This window comes from Narcine bancroftii, chromosome 1 (genome assembly GCF_036971445.1).
Source record: "Narcine bancroftii isolate sNarBan1 chromosome 1, sNarBan1.hap1, whole genome shotgun sequence".
NCBI classification, from domain to species: Eukaryota; Metazoa; Chordata; class Chondrichthyes; order Torpediniformes; family Narcinidae; genus Narcine; species Narcine bancroftii.
In genome coordinates this window covers 130,096,025-130,118,343 of record NC_091469.1, presented here as the reverse complement: position 1 = coordinate 130,118,343, position 22,319 = coordinate 130,096,025, and the positions used below count along the sequence as shown (strand labels likewise).

General features: G+C 39.0%; 1 protein-coding gene across 30 annotated transcripts in view; it reads right to left on the bottom strand.

Moving 5' to 3' along the window:
* The window catches only part of LOC138764018 (sorbin and SH3 domain-containing protein 2-like), a 555,886-nt gene that overhangs the window by 74,859 nt on the left and 458,708 nt on the right, over positions 1-22,319 (bottom strand). For 26 of the 30 annotated variants that reach the window (XM_069939294.1, XM_069939455.1, XM_069939471.1 and 23 more), the window contains 2 exons: positions 5,361-5,444; positions 4,625-4,690 (listed from right to left, as the gene is read on the bottom strand). The exons of 2 other annotated variants lie outside the window; for them this stretch is intronic. In XM_069939294.1, coding sequence (XP_069795395.1) covers positions 4,625-4,690; positions 5,361-5,444 — 150 coding nt within the window. The remainder of the gene's footprint in view (positions 1-4,624; positions 4,691-5,360; positions 5,445-22,319) is intronic. 2 more of the 30 variants (XM_069939321.1, XM_069939334.1) reach the window with 2 other exon arrangements.

The window sequence follows — 22,319 nt, the reverse complement described above, 5'->3', positions numbered from 1 at the left end:
TTATTTTTACATCTTCCCTGGCCACAGGTGAGCTATTGGAGGATTAGAAAATAGAAAATGTGGTCCCCTTGTTTAAAAAAAAAGGTAATAGAATATTTTCCAGGTAATGGGAAATATTTTGGGGCAAAGGAGGATGAGAGGTGACTTAATTATCTTCAAGATTATGGGAGGCATATGGACACATTTATTCAGGAGTGAGAGTAGTAAATAACAGAGGACATCTGTACAAACTGAGGGGAGAAAAGTTTAGGGGAGATGTGTTTTTTTTTTACACAGATCGTAGTGGGGTGCATGGAATACATTGCCAGGGGTGATGCTGGTGGCTGCTACAACAGGTACATTCAAAAGATTCTTAGACAGGCACAAGGATGAAAGAAAAATAGAGGGTTATGAGGTTTCATTTATGGAGTAGGTTTATATAGGTTGACACAATATCGTGGGCCAAAGGCCTGTATTATGCTGTCATGTTCTAAGTTCCAGAATAGAGTTCTCAACCAAAATTATCAAGTTCAAGTCAAGTTTCAAGTTCAATTTTTTTCATATTTCTGAAGACTAAATAGGAGAATCGCAGTGAACTTATGCACAGCAAATAAAATGATAAATTCTTCAATATTTAATTAAATAAATGCACTGGCCAAGACATCAGTGTAATGCAGCCAAGGAATTCTAAGATGGGGCACTTTGCTGTATGCATCTAAAACAAATAATTGCAGTTGTGCAATGTATCTGTAATTAACATACAGAATGGAGAGCTGAACATTTGCTTAATAGCAATTCCATGGTTCAAATGATTATCTGAGTCACATATTTTGCACACCAGGCAACTTCAATTGAAGGGATGAGATGTTATGGGCCTGATTCAGACACTTGGTCAAAAATATTAAAATAATGGAATCACTTTATCCTTCCAATGTCACTGCATTCCTGCTGTTAAAGAACCTGCAAGAAGGACTTGAAAAATGTGAATCGGGTCTACTAATGTCCATAGAACCTGACTATGAATTGTAATTGCAAGGGTAACATCGCAGGCTCCTCTCATCTGGAAACCCCACCCGGCCTCCAAATCTCTTGAGCTCCGACTCCCTGCAGGCATCCTCCCTCCTCCTCGACTCTGGGGACTACTCACAACTCTCACAATACGAGATGGACTGACCAAGCAGGTCTCAGCAGATTAGTTTGGCTGGTTGTCAGATAGGACACTGGATACTTAAGTGAGTTCATTGCAATAATGTTGGCAGCATCTCATATCCTTGGTCTTGCCTTGAACAAAGCAACTGGGTGATATGTGAAAATTAAGGATTGATGTTCAGATTATCAACCCAAAGTTTGAATTACCAATCCATGATCATTGTCCAAGTTTAAAGCGAATTGAGGTTTGACTTCAATTTCAAGAGGTGTTCATGTTAACAAGTGAGGTGACAAATGAATAACCTCAGCACATCCAGCTGAAATCCAGCATTAGTCCACAGATGGATGAGTATTTGTGAATAGCTGGAACTAATCAACTACTGTGATGAATAAAAGAGAAAAGGTGAGAACCATTGGATGTGTTGTATTTAGATTTTCATAAGTCCTAGTAGGAGATTGGCCGACCAGGAACAAGGTATGTGGATTCAGTGATAACAAACTGATGTGGATAATTGGTTATCAGACAAAAAGCAAAATAAGTGGTGGAAATAAATAGATCCTTCCCTGGCTGGCAGGGTGTGACTACTGGGACATCATACGATCAGTGCATGGGCTCCAGCAAGTCACAATCTGTAAAGAGGACTTGGCTCAAGGGATGAAAGGTTTTGTTTCCAATTCATTGACGACATCAACTGAGGTGCGATTGTGAAAAAGCTTTAATGGGATATGAGGACGCTTAATGAATATAACAGCTGGAACATAATCTGGGGAAAAAAAGTAAGGCCAACAATACTGGTGAACAGCAAAGCAGGGCATTTGCTTATTAAATGAGAGATTGGATACTGCTGATATTCAAAGAGATTTTGGTGTATTTGTGCAAGGCAAATACACAGGTGCAGTAATTAGGAGGATAAATAGTATGTTGGTCTTTATTAAGGAAGAATTTGATTGTAGGGGTGAGGAATTACAATTTTATAGGACCAAGGCAAGCCTGTGACTGCAGAACGGTTTTGTCTCCTTACCGAAGAAAGGATATTCTTGCCACAGAGGAAAGGCAATATTTGTCTGTATTTATTATCTGTTTTAATTTAATTTATTCTATTATATTGCTCCATGAAGCGACTGTTTGGCTGCAGCAAGTTAGAATTTCTCTGCATAATGAAAATGACAATAAACTTAGTATCAAGTGAGGATTCAATTCATTGGTTCCAGGGGTGAAGAATTTGCTATACAAGAGGAAATTGAGACCAATTATTCAAGAGTTTGGAAGAATGAGGAAGATATTGCCAAAACTTATAAATCTGTTAAAATGCTTAGAGTAGATGAAGGGAAAATGCTTCTCATGACTAAGGCATCAACTACCAGGGGCATAATAAAGGTAGATCATTTTGGACTAAAATTAGGACATTTTTTTTCCTAAAAAGGGAGGTGAATCATTGGAATTTTCTTTTGGAGGCTCATCCATCAAGTTCCATTCAAAACCGAGACTGGTACACTTCTAGGTATTAAAGAATTCAAGGGATAGGGTGATTGTGTTGGAAAGAACAAGGCATGATCATATGAAAAGGCAAAGCAGGATGAATAGCTGACTTCTGTTTCCATTTGTCACAAGATCCAAGGTGATGATCAAGCAAAAATTGTGGATGGCCTACTCCTGGAACAATTCATTTTGTTCTAAACATTGATCTCGGGGACCAGAGAGAATCACTGCAATGCTATAATTTTTGACAATTTGTTTAATCAATCTTTTGTACTCTTCATTGCCAGGGATATGAGGGATCTGAAGAGTCTGGATTTGAAACCAGAATTGGAGAGGGTGCTGAGGGCAAGAAGGACTCCCTAAGGTCCTTGGGTGCTGAAGGCTTCCTGATTGTGTTGGAGGTTTGGATCTGTAGCTTGGGTTTCCAATGAATCGAACAGGAGCTGATGCAGCTGCAGAGGCTACGGGACCATTGGAGATGAATCCATTGACAATCAGCAGGGCTCTGAATGGACTCATTTGCTTCTTTCTCCCTTTCTGTAAGGGGCACCAGGCAACACTAAATAGTGACTCTTCGTCTGGCTGAAGGCAGGCACAAGACAATTTTGTGTAATATATGATCTGTACATTACATGACAATAAAGGAATCTTGGATGGAACATAGAGGAAATGTGAATAAGAAGCTGGCATTGTCAGATTGATGTTCCCTCTAAATTATGGGAAGGAACCAGATCTTTAGGACCCTAGCACTCTCAGTAATGTAATGTATAGTACAGGTGTGGTCCATACCCTACTTCTGTGAGCTGTAGTCACTCAAACTCCTTTCATCTGGAGATTAGATTGCAATGAGATGCAGTTCTCTTATTTCCACTGATGCAGAGATGGATCTAGTCATCTGGTGGAATGTTTTAGTCATTTGGTCCTTTCAAAGTGTTCTTTGAAGAAGAGTTTGTGCAGAAAGACACCATGATCACACATCAACCAGGAAGGAATCAGAACAGGTGAAGGAAAAGGAGATGCAGAACTTGGCAGTAATGAGAAAGGAACTCCCTATCATATCCTATAAGCTCACTGGAGTCCTAGTTGTCTGAGGGATGTATGGTTTTTGTCAAGGTTCATTCAAGACCCTTGTTTAACACAGGATTCTGCCCTATGTGCTATTCTTGAGTTTCTGTTCCATGCCAAGGCAAGCATCAATTATTTCTGGAAGATTAGCAAGTTACTGAGAGATGCAGTTTGATCTTGCCAGTCTTCTAGCACAAGAAGCTATCCATAACTTAATGTTATAGCAAAGTACAATCTGAGGGTCACAGTAGAGAATGCAGTGGTCACTGTGAAAACTGTGGGGGGAAAAAAGCACCATTTGAAGTCCTTCTGCCTCTGGACTCTGATGGCCTGTACCCTGTGTAAAAAGCCTCTCGAACCTATCATTCTTGGAACATGTGTGAAGGAAAAATTGATATTATGCTGATATAATATAAATATTGTGATGAAATGATGTGCCTTCTACTGTGAATAGTGATATATGTGAATGCACAATATTACATATTTCCACCGAATAACGTGCACTAACTGACAAAACAGGCATTCTTAAAAAATACAAGCTAATGGTAAAAATAAATAATAAACGTGCAGAAATTGGCCCCTACCAGCAGTTAGTTCACCAAACACACAGCACACAATCTCAAACAACCGGCAAATTCACTTATCTGGCATGTACCAACCCTCATAGGTTCTGGATACTGGAGTTTATTTTATTGTATAATGTTTATTTTAAGCAGGTTAGTGCTTCAATTATAATTATAAATAAGAATGTTGCACATGCTGTAAGTGTTTGAGCATCTGTAATTGCAGTAGATATAAATGACACAAAACCTTCAACCAGGTAAGAATGGAAGGATGTTAATTAACCAAGAATCCTATGTTCTGTTGATCATGGTATTAATCAAGACAATAAAAATGTTAAAATTTCAACAGCCAAGTACTGTGTTTTGAGGATAACGAAGCAGTAGTTACCTTCATGTTTTCAGGCGAAACATGGGAAGAAGTTTCTGGCAGATAATCCATGAGCTTTTTAGGAGGCTGATGGCAACATAGACAAAGGTGAAGATGTGTGGAGCAAAGTCAAATGGTATCAGGGGGTACAACACATGGAAAGTGGTGACATGGTTAGACAGCTCATACACTTGACAGATTATAAGCACAGAAATCCCAATGAAAATGAAGCTGGCAGATGAAATTTTAAAATAGGGACTGACCAACTGTAGAAAATGATAAAGTAAGATTCTGATTTAAGTAATTGGTTGGGAAAGTCCATTAATTAATGCCAAGCTTTAGCAGATCATATAAACACAAATAATGAAAGAGGTGTTTCAAGGTGGGTGTTGCATTGCAGACCTTGATAGCATTGGAATTTAATTATTGATAAACTCTCCCCATGACAATCCCTTAATAGTTGGTCATTGTTGAGTAGATCTAAACAAAATCAAATGATTGGTCAGACCCAGACCAAAGAGTAAGCAGAAAAGAGGTTACTAGTCTCAATTACAGACTCCTAGTCTGTAACACAATGATTATAGAATGTTTAAGAGTGTGTCCTATTTTATATTAGAACTAATGATAAATTATGGATTTTATATCAACACAACAATCATCCTTTTTAACAATGCATAACATTCTAATTCACTCCAAAGAGATAGATTGTAAGTAACTATTTAAGAAAGGTTGGGCACATCACACTAGCCTCACTTACCGGACGACCAAACTCCAGTTCTGAAAAGAATTTATACCAGGGCTCGTTTTCTAAATCTATTTCATCTGGGTTTATTCGCCCACTCTGAAGCAGAAGGTAAAAGGGGGAAAAAAGAGGAAGGAATAGGAAAACCAAACAAAATGGGAATGTCAAATCACAACTCAAAATTCTACATACAGAAACAAAATAAATCAAAACCAAAGTGGGGTTAAAATAATAAGGGTTAAATTATGCCGTGATTTTGTGAATTTTTGGTACAATCACTCATCTCCTTTCATACAAGATTCATCCAGTGCTTTTAGTTCATATTAAAACAGAAGCTCTCTTTCTCTCTATCTAAATAGTAGCGGCTGTGTGTCAAACAAAATGGAGCATAGTTCACACCCAGAAATGGAATGGGAATCTCCTGGATTGTTCACTAGCAGGCAGCAGATGGCAGCAAACACAAAGGACAGATGAATAGAGAAACACAAAAGTTGCAGATGCTGAATCTTGAACAAAGAATTGCTGGAGAACTCAGCAGGTCCGTCAGCATCCATAGGTACAAATGTTAGTCAAAGTTGCTCTTGGCTCCTCTACCAGCTTTCTTACCTCTTTATATATGTAGTTTTTCCTATTTTATCTTAGTCTTGATAATGGGTTCAGACCCAAAATGTGGATTGACCATTTCTACCCATGGATACTGTCTGACCTGCCGAGTTCCTCCAGCAACTCTTTGACTGCTCTACAAAGGACAGACTTGCATGGTTTTAAGCCCATGGTGTGCATAGTACCAAGTTTTACTGTCAGAAAAAATACAACAGTGGAATTTTTACCTTTAAGATATTAAATTTATTCAAATTTTAAATTTATTTACAACATGGTAGAAGTTGATTCCCACCATTGAAATCCGTACTGCCAAATTACACCCAATTAACCTGCCAGCCACATATGTTTTTGGAAGGTGGGAGGAAACCAGAGCATCCGGAGGAAACCCATGCAGGTCACAGGGAGAATGAACAAACTCCTTACAGATAGCATCGGATAGGAATGCAGGTCACTGCTGCTGCAACAGCGTGGCGCTACCACTACATTAACCATGCCGCCACTACATTAACCATGCCGCCACTACATTAACCATGCCGCCACTACATTAACCATGCCGCCACTACATTAACCATGCCGCCACTACATTAACCATGCCGCCACTACATTAACCATGCCGCCACTACATTAACCATGCCGCCACTACATTAACCATGCCGCCACTACATTAACCATGCCGCCACTACATTAACCATGCCGCCACTACATTAACCATGCCGCCACTACATTAACCATGCCGCCTAAATTTTTTGATCACTGGAATGACCAGTGATTGAAATATATGCTAACAGAATATCAAGGCACATTCAATGGATTGGTTGGCATTGAATTATCATGCAACATTGGAAGCTCTGTAACCATGTTCACCAACTCCATTATTTTAGATTGGACTTAATCCAAAATATAAATTTTAAAAATCCAGTTAGCCCTCCCACGAAGGTCCGTCCGGTCCACACCATATTTCATGAAACATCTTCCTGGTTACTCCACTGTAACAAATCCACTCTCAGAAATGCCCCAAAGGAGTTGTAATTTTCAGATCAACTCCCAGTGTAAACTCTGCATCTCAGGAAGACATCAACTGAATTAATGCAGAAACAAAAAGGCTGCAGATGCTGGAACCTTGAGCACTTAAAGAACTCAGCAGGTCACACTGTATCCATGGGTAGAAATGATCAGTCAAGGTTTTAAGTTAGGATCCTTTAAGTTGATTCCTGACCCCCAAAAGATTGTGCTGAGTTCCTCCAGCTCAACCAATTAATTCAGTTATTTATAAGCAATAAACTGAGGAAATGTTACACTGAATTTATTTTTAAGGCTACACATAGTAATACTCCCATCTTCAAACTAAATTATTAAAAATGAATTGAGTGCATTGGAAGATTTATGATAAGTTGATACATGACTACTACTGAACAGAACAAAATAGAGTCAGGGAGTCAGAGTTTTACAGCACAGAAACAGACCTTTTGGTCTAACTTGTTTATGCCAACCAACCAAGATGTGTACCTATGCCAGTCCAAGATGCTAGCTCACATGGCTTGATGGAACTGGTGTGACTGCCATTAGGCTTATTAATTCTGCCAAATTACTCAATAATGAGTTGATTTACCAGCACCAGAGAGTGGCCTAGTTACACATTCAACCTTATGGTCAAAGAGGTCTGATCTCATGAAGTTTATTTAGTAGGAGCAGACTTTTCTTATCATTATTGACCATTCTTTGTTCTGATCAAGACATTCATATCTCCGGATTTGGAGAAGACGCACTTTCTTTCCTTCATCCTCCATTGTCTTTCTACAAGGAAGGAGAGGAGAGGAATGCTATTTTGGCAGATGTGATGCAAATTGGGTTACTCTGGGGAGAGATCACTTTCTGTCTGCCGATTTGGGCAAAAGAGCATGAAGGCTAATTAGAATGTCCTGCTTGCATTTGTTAAATGTGTTCCTTTTTTAAAACAAAACTATCTTGCATTGTTCATATCCCTTTCAAAAATATCACTTGAGCCAAACTAGTATTTGGAAATCATAGCCACTTTCATAAATATAAGTAAAAATGGAAGCCATATTGGGTCACAAACAGAAATATGAAGGGTAACTGCGCCACCCTCTCTGCTTCTCAAGTGGAGAGTTTTAATATTCATTATTTGTGAATAGCATGTGATACACAGGTTTTGAGGTATCAGGAATTGAATCACCTGCTGAAATTGGCTGGCCCAGTCTCTGACCTGCTCTGCAGCCACAGTATCTATGTGACTGGCCGAGCTAAGTTTTTGGTCAATGGCAACCTGCAGACAGTAGGAATTTGTGATAGTAACATCATTAAATTCTTTCAACCCTGGAGCTATTCCTACAGTCTAGAGGGTGTCAAATTAACCCCCTAAAAAAGGAGGGTAAAAACCAGTAAATTTAATCGAATTAAACAAGAAAGACTGCATATGCTGAGATTGAGTGCAATACGCAAATGTGTTGCAGTAACTCAGCAGGTCACACAGCATCCATAGGAAGTAAAGGGTAACTAATGTTGTGGGCCTGGCCCCTTCATCAAATAGAACAAAAACAGGCAGGTACTTGAATAAAAAGATGGGGGGAAGGGGAAAGGAGGAGCAGAGAGGAGGGAGGAAGGACCAAAGGTTGGAGCACAGGCTAACAGACAAGAGGTCATAGCTGGATAAAGGTGGAATCTATTACAAAGAATGTAACTATAGAACATTTTGAAATCATTAACACAAATGGATAAATTCAGTCTGGGATGAAAAGGGGGAAATTGTGCACAACAAGGTTATTGATTTTTGTTTTGTTTTGAGGACGTAACTTGTAGAATAGATGAGGGAGAACCTGTGGATGTGGGGTATTTGAACTTTTGAAAGACTTCTGATAAGATTGCACAGAGAGATTAATGTGCCAAATTAAAGCACATGTGATTAGGGGTAGTATTAACATGGACTGATAACTATGGGTCTCAGGGAGAAGCTGGGGAGTGACCCACGGATCAGTGCTTGAGTTTGAGTTACACCCATATATTTCAATGATTTGATGAGAACACTAAATGCAACAGCTCCAAGTTTGCAGAAAAAAAACAATGATCTGAGTTTATAGACAGCGCATAGAGGATGTTCCTGATAGCTGGGAAATCCGCATTTCATCTTTGCAAGATGAATGGTAATCCAATACCAGATTCCCTTTGACTGGACTTGGTCATTAGATTTCTTATCAGTTTATTTATCCCAGAAATTCATTCTGAATTGCTCTCTGATCCAAGGTAATTTCAACCATGTTAAGTCTTTTAGAATTCTCTATTCTGTACCTCTTGTGATACTTGCCCTCAGTGCTCTACATTTGGCCCTAGAGTGCATAAAATTTGACAAAGACCATACAGAGAATTTTTCAACTTAATCCCAACATTTTTGTTCTTGCATTTTAAAATGGGATTATGATGGTAAATTTGCCTCTTCCTGTAACTTTTCCTGCTACTGAACAAGCATATAGAGCAAAACAGATAAACGATTAGACATAAGTATTCCATAAAGTTAGGGAGTCATAGAGGTTTTACAGCATGGAAACACCCCCTTAGGCTCAACCTGTTCATGCCAAGCAAGTTTATACCTATGCTAGTCCCAAATGCCTGCATTTAGTCCATAATTCACTGAACCTTTCCTATCTACGTACCTGTGCAAATGTCTTTTAAACAGTGGTATTGTACCCAATTCTACTGCTTCATCTGGCATCTCATTCCACATAGCCACCAACCTCTGTGTTGAAAACTGCCCCTCAGGTTCCCTTTAAACCTTACCGCCCTCATCTTAAATACAAGCCCTCTGGATTTAGACTCCCCTACCTTGGGAAAAATACTGTGACTATATACTTTAAATATCCACCTTAAGATTTTATATAAACATACAAGACCATAAGATGTTAAGACATAGGAGCAGAAATAGGCTATTCAGCCCATCAAGTCTGCCCACCATTTAATCATGAGCTGATCCATTTTCCCATTCAGCCCCAGTGCCTGGCCTTCTCCCCATAACATTTAATGCCCTGGCGAATCAAGAACCTATCAATATCTGCCTGAAATACACTGTGATGAAATTATGATTAATCTTTAGTTATAAAATATATATTTCTTAGTAAAGTTAGTTTTTGGGTGGACAGGGCACATTTGCATTTTATAGACACACAATTATTCTCAGAAATTCCTTTGAAATGGAAGCTGGCAGATCTTGAAGACCAGTGGACTGTGGATTCATTGTTTAGTGGAAGCAGAGTAAACAACCATATAAAAACAGAAGTGATTCTTCATTAAACTCAGATGGTAGCTGTGCATACAAGAAAGCCACGTGTTGGCTTATTAACAGACAGTTCGGAGTCCTTTATCTTAGATTCATACTTTTAAAGTAGGTCTAAGTGGGCAGAGATGCTTTGAGCATATGGATATGAAGTAACTTCAAAAGGACCACATACAGGCTGGAATCCGTTGGCTCATGATTCATACTTTTAAAGAAGGTATTATGAACTTCAGAGACAGAAATAATGTCACATATCATGTGATTAGACATTTTAGGAGAAACATATTACTGAATGAAAGGTATTTTGAGACTAGAAGATGCCGGGCTATCTGTAGGTAACACAGGATAAAAGAAATTGGCCATTCTGTAAGTAAGACAGGATTGAAGATATAGTAATCAGGTAATGTTACATGTTACTCCTAGTCAAAGAGAACATGGAATAAGTGGCTTTTGATTGAGGAGGACCACTTCTGACTACCTCATTAAGATAAAGAGGGCAACCTTGTTATATCCATGGAAATTGTCATTTTTGATTAAAAAAACAAAAGTTATCTTGCATCTGAAACATAACTATTCCTAAATGGTTACTCGGTCATCCCTTGTCTGCATTTGTGAAATCATCGTGGAAGAAAATACCTACTTTACTGTCTCTTTGGAAAAGAGGACAGATTCATGGTGTGGAATGCAGATTCCAAAATCTCCATGCAAGAGAGAGAAAATTGTTTGTATGAAGAAATATTGCTTTGAAAACAACTCTACAAAAGAAATGTGTGAGTTTTAAAGAAATCTGATGATGATGTTTCAAAAGACTTCATTATTGTTCTTGAGCAACAATTTAAAGAAATTGATGCTTCACACTTATGCCATAATTGCTTTTGAACAGCAGTAAAGTTGTTTAAAAGCTTTCTGAGACTAAACTTTAAAATTATCTCTTCAGAATCAAGCTTAAACTGTAATTTGTCCATACTGAAGGTTAAGTTAGAGTTAAGTAAGAAGTGTTATACTATTAATAATTAAAAAGATATTTTTTTTAAATTACGATTGTCTTTGGTCTATTTCCATTGCTGCTGATCTAGTTCATAACAACACCCAATGATCCTATCAATTTCTGCTTGAAATAAACTCTACAAATGCCACTGATTTACAACCCTCTGACTAAAAAAATTCCTATGCATCTCTGTTCTAAGTGGATGTGTTCCAATCCTGAAGTTGAGCCCTCTTGTCCTCGACTCTACCCCCACAGGAACCAACCTTTCTGCATCTACTCTGTCCATGCCTTTCAACATACAAAATGTTTCAAAGAGGTCCCCTCTCAGCCTCCTACCCTCCAAGGGAAAAAGCCTCAGACTATCCAAAACTTTCCTTATAACTCAATTTATTCAAGTAAATCTATTTTCCAATCCATAACAGCACAATCTATTATGCAAAAAAGTATATAAATTTAAAAGAAAATAATTATGCGATGCTTTTCTATACTTTCTCATTCCTAACTCTTGCTCAGACACAATGGAGACACTCAAGAGATACCTCCCTCATTTTGTGTGCCAGATAACAAGTGGCAGAATTCCTTTGACAAAACATGGCCTGGTCCCACCTTCATTCAATAGCCACTGGATACTCATGAGGATTAATGAGCAAACATTAATGCTTCTGTAGGTGGTATTTGGTCTTTCTGGTTACCACACTTGAACTATTATTTATCACAGAAGTGATATCACACTATGGTTTCCTTTCTTTTCCAGATCTAATGAAGGAACTCAAAACTGCTTCACTTTCCACAGATATTGCTTGCCATGATGAGTGTTTCTAGCCATATAACCATATAACCACTTACAGCACAGAACAGGCCAGTTCAGCCCTACTAGTCCATGCCGTAGCAAATCCCCACCCTCCTAGTCCCACTGACCAGCACCCGGTCCATACCCTCTAGACCCCTCCTATCCATGTAACAATCCAGTCTTTCCTTAAATGTAACCAATGATCCCACCATTTAATTGTACTAATGATCACATTCCATTGAAATACCTCCTACAGAAAACTGTTTCACCACAAATATGTATCAATGCAACAGAAGCTGGGCTAATAAATTTAAACAATGGTTTTACAGAATGCCTCAATTAACTATAGTGACAAAAACAGCTGCTATATCAAGTTTCGACAGCATCAAAACAAATCAATGCACTCAAAATTTACAGGGAAAATTAATGAAACCATTGTTGATCTGAATTACTAAGATGAACCAGCTAAACCTATTATAGGAACATAGGAAGTAGGAACAGGAGTAGGCCAAAAATGGCCCATCGATACGATCATGGCTGATCTAATTTATGACCTAACTCCACCTACCTGCCTTCTCCCCATATCCCCTAATTCCTCCATCATGTAAAAATTTATCTAACCAAATTTTAAATATGTTAATAAAGCAGCCTCAACCACTTCGCTGGTTAGAGAATTCCAAACATTCACTAATCTCTGGGAAAAACTATTTTTCCTCATCTCTGTCCTAAATCTACTCCCCCAAATATTGCTAGCATATATGTAAGAAATTACTTAAACAAATTATAAAATCTTTTGATACATTTGAACATGTTCCTGGTGTGTCTTAGTATCATTGCTACAAATCAATAAAGGTAAACTAATGTTCAGAAATAACTTTAGGTGAAGGGGCATGATGATCAATTAAGAATAATGCCAACTGCAGAGATATGCTGAAACAGGTTGTCAGGGGCTGACGGAGCATGGCACATGAAGTGAACAATCAGTGAAGCAACCTCATTCGTGACAGAATTCTAGACATTTTGTGCAAGCAGTACAATGAAGAAAGTCTCAGTCTGCGAAGAAAGAGTAAACAAGGATGACAAGGAATAGCTCAAACTGCAAAAGAAGAAACAGGGCTACTAATAAATAAAACATTAAATATACTTTACAGGAAGGAGAAGTAATGTAGCAAGGAAACTAGTAATTAGAATGTAAGATTAAAGAGAATAAGCATATGACATATATGGAGATTAGAGAAAGGGCAAGCCAACAGGACACAATCGGAGGAAAACAAACTTCCCTGCAGTCACTCAGAGCGATTTAAAGGCATACACTCTGACTTTGTTATATTCTTCTTTTGCCCTGGTTGCAAATAACTTAATAAATGTGCTGTACATATAACCAAAAGTTCATTCATATTGAGATTCAGAATCAGGTTTATTGTCATGAACATCTGTCACAAAGTTTGTTGTGCATTGTGTACAAAATTACTATGAATTACAATTCCATAAATACAAGATTTAAAATAAATAAATAAATAAATAGTGCGAAAAAAGAGAAAAGTGAGGTAGTGTCCATAGGTTCACTGTCCGTTCAGACGTCTAGTGGCAGAAGGGAAGAGGCTGTTTCGCACCACTTTCATGTCTTAAGGCTCCTGCAGTGAGAAAAGGGATGGCATGGGTGGTGATGTTCCTTGATGATAGAAGTTGCTTTCTTGAGACACCAGCTCTTAAAGATGTCCTTAAGGGAGTGAACACTAATGCCCATGATGACGCTGGCTGAGTTTACAGATCTCTGTAGCCGTTTCCTGTCCTGTACTCTCCACTGTAAACCTGTAGAAATTTCCAAGAGTCTTTGGTGACGTACCAAATCTCCTCAAACTCCTAAATAAATTTGGCTGCAGGCACGTCTCTTTCATGACAACATCGACATGATGGCTTCAGGATAGGTCTTCAGAGATGTTTACACACAGGAATTTAATGTCTTTCCCTCTCTACTGCTGACCCCTCGATGAGGATTGATTTCTGTTCTCGTTTCCCCTTGCTGAAGTCCACAATCAACTCTGGTTTTGCTAATGCTGAGTGCAATGTAGTTGTGATACTAGGTGATCTACTTCACTCCTGTATGTTTCCTCATTAGTGATGTGATTCTGCCACCAACTGTGGTGTCATCAACAAATTTGTAGAAGGCATTTGAAGTTTGAGTTACAAACCAACCTCTTGGGTTCAGTCAAATGAAATCTTGGGATTAAAACAAAATTATGAATTGTAAATCCTACATGTATCCTGGTGAAGACAGCAGCATTCTGTCACTGCACAATGTCAAAATGATTATCAAATATTTGAGTTTAATATTAACTCTTTGCACAGGGTTTATTTCCTCAATTCTCTGCAGAACATTTTGTTTGTGTTTTTAATTCTTAGGAAAATCTGTCAGTGCAGAATCCTCAGTAACTACTTGTATTGCAGCATCAACCATTACAGGATGGCATAATAGAAATTCTCTTGAAATGGTAGGTGGGGTGGGGGGGGGGGAAGAGAGAGAGAGAGAGAGAGAGAGAGAGAGACAATGGTATGAAGGACACTGAATCCAGCCCTTAAATATAGCAAGATATCAGAATGTAGCACATTGTAGTGGTCCGCTAACAGGGACATGATCCGGTACACAAAATGGCCGACAGATGTGGCGACCACACAGACCCCGCGAGAACCAAATGACCTTCGTCCAAGATGACCACCCGCATGGCGGGAAACAGCAAGCAATGGTGGGAACGCCGCCCAGTTGGAGATTGGCACTGCCGTGATGCCATTCCTGACGTCAGCAGCAAGGAGTGAATAAAAGCAGAGCTGCCAGTGCAATAAATCAGTCTTCTTTCCACACTTCATGGTAGCATGCATGCTGCTACATAATAATGCTTCAACAAAATAATGGCTGGCATTGAAATCGAAAGCAACACTACTCATATGACTTTGAAATAAGAATTATTGCCATTGTGTTTAATAATGATACTGTGACCACGTGTGCAATTCAGAGGAGGAGAAGCGTTGGGTTACTGTTCGGAGGAGGAAAGGAAGGGGTCAGGTTCAAGAGAGTGTACCTGAGCCTGGAGCCTTCAACAATCGTTACTCCTCCTTGAGTTCTATTGGGGGGAACAGTCAGGTTAAAGAACGCAGCAGTGGCTGTACCTCTGGCGCAGGGTCAGCCTCTGTAGCCCAGAAGGGTAGGGAATGGAAGAGGAGGGTGATAGTTATAGGGGATTCGATGGTCAGGAGGACTGATAGAGGATTTTGCGGACACGATAAAGAAAACCGAATGGTGGTTTGCCTGTCTAGTGCCAGGATCCAGGATATAACTACATGTGTCCAAGACATCCTGAAAGGGAAGGGTAAGGAACCAGAGGTCGTGGTATATGTTGGTACCAACAACATAGGGAGGAAGGAGGAAGTGGTCCTAAAGGGTGAATATAGAGAGTTAGGTAGTGAGCTCAGAAGAAGGACCGTAAAGGGAGTAATCTTTGGATTACTTTCTGTGCCACATGATAGTGAGGGCAGAAATAGAATCAGGTGGAGACTGAATGTATGGCTAAAGGGGTGAAGTAGAAGTCAGGGATTCAAGTTCTTGGATAACTGGGACCTTTTTTGGGGGAGGTGGGACCTGTACCCGAAGGACGGGTTACATCTGAAACTCAGACGGACCATTTTCCTGGTGGGGGTGTTTGTTATTGCTACCAGGGGGGCTTTAAACTAGTATGGCTGGGGGAAGGGGTCCATGTAAGGAAGGACAGGAGAGAGAGGCAAAGGGAAAAGGCTTATTCACAAAGTTTGGAGGTGGAACAACAGTTCATTGAGGAGTAAAGAGATAGATTTTATGATGTGAAGTAAGGATGGTAACAAAGGATTATTTGGATGGCAGAGAGGGGGTTAGGCAGAAGGTAAGATGTGGGAAGTCTCTGCGATGCATTTACTTCAATGCAAGGAGCGTTGTAAGGAAGGTGGACAAGCTGAAGATGTGGAGAGACACTTGACAGTATGATGTGGAGGTGATTAGTGAGATGTAGTTGAAGGAGGGTTGTGACTGGCAGTTAAATATTCTTGGATTTTGTTGCTTGAGGTGTGATAGAATTGGATGGGTAAGGGGAGGGGGTGTGGCATTACTTGTCAAGGAAGATATTATAGCGGTACTGAGTCGTGATAGATTGGAGGGCTCATCAAGGGAGGCGGTGTGGGTGGAATTAAAAATAAAAGAGATGAGGTTACGATTATAGTGGTGTATTATGGACCACCAAATGGGGAAAGGGAACTAAAAGAGCAAATATGTAGGGAAATAACTGAGATGTGCAGTAAGCACAGGGTGGTGTTAGTTGGGGATTTTAATTTTCCTAACATAGATTGGGAGACGCAGTCAGTGGGTGGGCTGGATGGCTTAGAGCTTGTAAAGTGTGTGTAGGATTGCTTTTTGCATCAATATGTTGAGGTACCCACTAGAGATGGAGCAGTAGTAGATCTACTGTTGGGGAATGAAATAGGGTAGATGACGGAGGTGTGCGCTGGGGAGCACTTCAAATCCAGTGATCATAGCACTGTTATTTTCAGCTTCATTATGGAAAGGGATAGGTCTGGTCCGAAGATGAAGGTCTTTGAGTGGGGGTAAAGCCAGATTTTAAGAGATGAGAAGGGATTTACAGGGAGTAGTTTGGGATGATCTTTTTTTTCTGGAAAGGACGTTGAGGAGAATTGGGGAGCATTTAAAGATGAGATTTTGAGAGTGCAGTCTTTATGTCCCTGTCAGGACAAAATGCAAGACCAAATGTTCAAGGGAGTTTTGATTTTCTAGAGAGATTAGGATGATGGTTCAGGATAAGAGAGAGGCCTACGTTAAATACAAGAAGTAAAGGATTGATGAGATGTATGGATGATACATAGATTGTAGAAAGAGCCTTAAGAGGGAAATTAGAAAGGCAAAAAAAAGGTACGAGGGGGCTATTTGTGAAGGCAAATCTGAAGGGTTTTTACAAATATGTGAATAGTAAAAGGAAAGTTAAGGATAGAATAGATCCACTGGAAAATCATATGAGGAACCATATGAGATGGGGGAGATATTGAATGCATTCTTCTCATCAGTGTTCAACAAAGGAAAGAGATATTGAATTGTGTAGGATAAGTGAGGCAGTAGGGTTAGTTATGGAAAAGATAGGGATTAGTAAAGAGGGGACTTTAGGACCTCTGGGGTGTATAAAAGTAGATAAGTCTTCTGGTCCTGATGGGACTTTTCCCAGGACCTTAAGGGAGGTCAGGGAAGAAATAGCAGAGGCTCTGACAGTGACTTTTCAATGGTCACTGGAGGAGGGTGTGGTGCCGTGGGATTGGCAGGTTGCAAATGTGGTTCTTCTGTTTAAAAAGGGTGCAAGGTGTAGGCCAAGCAACTATAGGCCAGTAAGTTTGACATCAGTGGTTGGGAAACCAATGGAAGGAATTCTTAGGGATAATATGTATAAATATCTGGAAAGGCAGGGATTGATCAGGGACACCCAACATGGGTTTGTGAGGGGAAAATCATGTTTGATGAATCTTGTTGAATTTTTTGAAGAGATGACCAGAAAGGTTAATGAAGGTAGAGCAGTTGATGTGCTCTATTTGGATTTTAGTAAGGTTTTGATAAGGTTCCACAAGGAAAGTTAGTGAAGAAGGTTCAATCTCTAGGGATTAATATAGCAATAGTCAGATGGGTTCAGCGGTGGCTGGAAGATAGGAACCAGAAAGTCATGGTGGACAACCATCTGTCAGGATGGAGGCTGGTGACGTGCGGTGTGCCTCAGGGATCGGTGTTGGGTCCTTTGTTGTTTTTCATTTATATTAATGATTTAGATGACAGGGTAATAAATTGGGTGAGTAAATATTCAAATGATACAAAAATAGGGGGAGTTATGGATAGTGAGGAGGGTTTTCATGGTCTACAAAAGGATTTGGACTGTTTGAAAAAATGGGCTGAAAGGTGGCAGATGGAGTTTAATGTAGATAAGTGCGAGGTGCTTCATTTTGGGAAGAATAACCAAAATAGGACATATGCAGTGAAGGGAGGGCATTGAGGAATGCTGAGGAACAGAGGGATCTTGGAATAACGGTTCAGCGTTCCTTGAAGGTGAAGAAGGCTTTTGGTATGCTGGCCTTTATAAATCATAGCATAGAATATAGGAGGTGGGAGGTGATGTTGAGACTGTTTAAGGCTTTGGTGGGGCCAAGTTTGGAGTATTGCGTGCAGTTCTGGTCTCCAAATTATAGGAAGGATATAAATAAGGTAGAGAGGGTGCAAAGAAGGTTTACCAAAATGTTGTTTGGATTGCAGTATCTTGAATATGGAGAAAGATTGAGTAGACTGGGACTTTATTCTTTGGTTGAGAGGGGATTTGATAGAGGTATTTAAAATTATGAAGGGAATAGATAGAGTAGATGTGAATAGGCTATTTCCCCTGAGGGTAGGGGAGATTGGTATAAGGGGTCATAAGTTAAGGGTTAGGGGGCAAAACTTTAGGAGTAATATAAGAGGATGCTTCTTCACTTAGAGAGTGGTGGCTGAGTGGAATGATCTACTGGAAAAAGTAGTTGTGGCAGGGTCAATTTTGTCATTTAAGAGGAGGCTAATGAGTACATGGATGTGAGGGGGTTGGAGGGTTATGGGCAGGGAGCAGGTAGGTGGAACTAGTGGAGTTTCACATAAATCGGTGTGGACTAAAAGGGCCGATATGGCCTGTTTCTGTACTGCAAATTGTTATATAATTATGTTTATATGAATGCAATATATTATCTCAGTCTTAGTAAAATTATCTAATTTACTGATTAATGTAGGTAGAACAGTGATTATCTGTAAGCATGTGAATATTTGACACCAGGCAACATTTATCAGTACATAGGAAGTCAACAGCTGCAAAAATGATTTTTTATCTTTGCTTTATAAACTGACTGAATCCCCTGCCACTTAGCATCTTAATGGGTCAGATGGTTTATTGAGCAAATTGGGCATGATAATTTTAGATTTTAAACACCAGAAAATTATGTATCAAGGAATGTTCTAATTTCTGGACAGAAAATAATTTTGTTATAAGAGGTTTGAAGTGAAGAACAATTAATGAAATCTTGAATGACATATCAATGGGATATTCCGAGAGTGCAATACATCAGCATATCTTTAGAGATTAAAAATAAACTCTTTCTTAACTTGGACATTTTCAGGTTTCCAAATGAGAGAGGTTTAGATTAGTGATTTACAGTATCCTCAGCAACCCTGGGATTGGTCAATGCTGCCAGGTAGACCTGCTTATCAGAATATCTTGCCCGGTTGGCATAGCGGTTAGTGCAATGTCTTTGCCAGTAATCAGTTCTGTGGTTCAAATCCCACACTGTCTGTAAGGAGTTTGTACGTTCTCCCCGTGTCTGCGTGGGTTTTCCCTGGGGGCTCCAGTTTCCTCCCACCAGTTGAAATGAACTGGGGGGGGGTGTAGGTTAATTGGGTGCAAATTGGGCAGCATGGACTGGTGGAGCAAAATGACCTATTACTGTGCTGTATGTCTAAATTAAATTAAAACTAAATTGTGTTTGATATCTAAAATTATTCTGGATCCAAGCATGGTGATCAATATGTTCACCAAATGCAATTACTCCAAAAGATATATGAATGACAATATTCAGTACTAAAATATGAACATTCAGAGATTATAGGATAAACACTTCACTAGCCCATTAACCAAGTAATTGCCACCAACAGGAAAAGTTAATCAGTTGGTGCACCACTCTTTTGTTCTGACTCACCATGGTGTTATTTTCCCAAACTCATTGATTACCAAAGAGCGGAATGAAAATGGTAATTCTTCTTAAAGAACTCATGCACAGGGAATATATTAGATGAGAATAAGCAAAGGATTTCTACATTGAAATAGTAAAGTTTATCTATTCATTGGAGTTGCCAAAGACAAGATAATTCCTCAAGGAGGTTGACATAGGTGTGATTGTGTTTTTCTCTTCTGTTAGCAGAAATTGTTGATAATACCATTGCTTTAAGACATATGTGGTAAATGGGAGGGCATTGAAGAATGCAGTGGAGCAGAAAGATCTAGAAATAATGGTGCATTGCTCCCTGAAGGTAGGAGTGCATGTGGATAAGGTGGTGAAGAAGGCCTTTAGTATGCTTGCCGAAATAAATCAGTGCATAGAATATAGGAGTTGGGAAGTAATGATGAAACCGTACAAGGCATTGCTGAGGCCAAATTTAGAGTATTGTGTGCAGTTCTGGTCACCGATTTATAGGAAGGATATTAACAAGATAGAGAGAGTGCAGAGAAGATTTACAAAAATGTTGCCTGGGTTTCAACATCTGGAGTACAAGGAAAGATCGAGCAAATTAGGTCTTTATTCCTTGGAACGTAGAAGGCTGAGAGGGGACTTGATAGAGGTGTTTAAGATAATGAGAGGGATAGATAGAGTTGATGTGGAAAGGCTTTTCCCATTGAGAGTAGGAGAGAGGGATACAAGAGGTCATGGGTTGAGAGGTGACAAAGGTTTAGGAGTAACATGAGGGGGAACCTCTTCACTCAGAGAGTGGTTACTGTGTGGAACGGGCTTCCGGGAAAGGTCAATTTTGTCATTTAAGAAAGAGTTGGATAAGTATATGGATGGGAGGGAGATGGAGGGATATGGGCAGAGTGCTGGTAAGTGGGATTAGAGGAGGGGTCTTGGATCAGTGCGGACCAGAAGGGCCAAATTGGCCTGTTTCCGTCCTGTAATTGTTTTATGGTTTATTTTCCAGAGACACAAATTAATCATTAGGCAAATTTTCAGGAAACTCTGTTTCTTTTGAAATACAGATGCATAATGAATTTTACTTTCAGTTTCTCTGCTGTAGATCCTCTGCTCAGATGGATTTTTAAGTGATTAAAAAAATAATCAAAGCCAATGCTATTTCAGGACCAAATAAACAAAATAGAAACCACGAACCAAGTGATTCAAAAGTAAAACACAAAAGTCTGCAAAGATTGGTTAAAGTAAAAACTCAACGCTGGAAAAACTCAGCTGGTCGAACAGTACTTTATATCATAAAGATAGATACATAAGCAATGTTTCAAGCTTGATCTCTTCATCAAGGTAGGGAGTCAAGCCTGAAACATTGGTTATGTATCATTTTCTTTACTACAAGGGATTCAAAGTTAGTTTCCCTTCAAACCTGATCACGTAGCCAATAATTCCTTAACTAAGTTCATAGAGTCAGAGTTGTACCGGACAGACATGGGCTCCTTGGCCCATTGCACTCATCTGCACTAATCCTGTTTGCCCACATTGGGACTATACCCTTCTTGTGGTTGTCTACTTAAGTAGGCAAGTAACTTGTTTCACTAGAGGTCTCCCTCTTTGGTTGAATGGCTGTTTAGTGATCTTCCTTAAAGATCAGCAATCATTTAAAATATATAGTTAAAGGCATTTTATAGATCTATATTGTAAATTTTCAGTTGGCCATTTTACTCAACTTACAGCTCCATTTTCATTTCAGAATTATGCCTTTTTTTATATTTTATTTAAAAGTTTTAAAACCACATCTACAATTACTAAAAGAATAAATTGAAAAGAACAATACATGCTTGGTGTATATATACCCTTATCTGTCCATCCCTCCCTTCCTTCCTCCCCACCCCCCATAAACCCCGAAGATAAAAAAAAGAGAATGTCAAAAACGAAAATATAACCTCAATTCAAAGAGCAATGGAGCTGAGAATTACCATCAGAACAAGCGGTTGAGAGCTCTCAAACTTTCAAACCAACATATTGTAAGCATGAGCTCCATATTTTCAAAAAGAATTTTATTACATAGGTTATTTTATTTTTTTCAAGTGGAATACAAGAATTTAATTCAACATGCCATCTCTGCATTCCTAAATCTATATCTGATTTCCAAGTAATGGCTATGGATTTTCTAGAAATAGCTAAAGCTAATCGTAAGAATTCATTTTGATACATAATTAATCTTAATTTAAGACTAATCATTTTAACATTACCCAACAAAAATAAAGTCAGATCAAATGGGAGTTTTACCTTTAGTATTTTTTCTAAAAATACTTTCACCTTAATCCAAAAAGGTTTTACTCTGGAACACTGCCAAGTAAAGTGAAAAAATCTGCCTACTTCTTGACCACATATAAAACATAAATCTGATATCGTTGGATTATTTTGTAAAAATTTTTTGGGGAGTTAAATATAGTGGATGTAAAAAAATATATTGAATTAGTCTATATCTAACATTAATAATGTTCATCATACTATCCTTACATATCTGCATCCAATTGTTCTCAT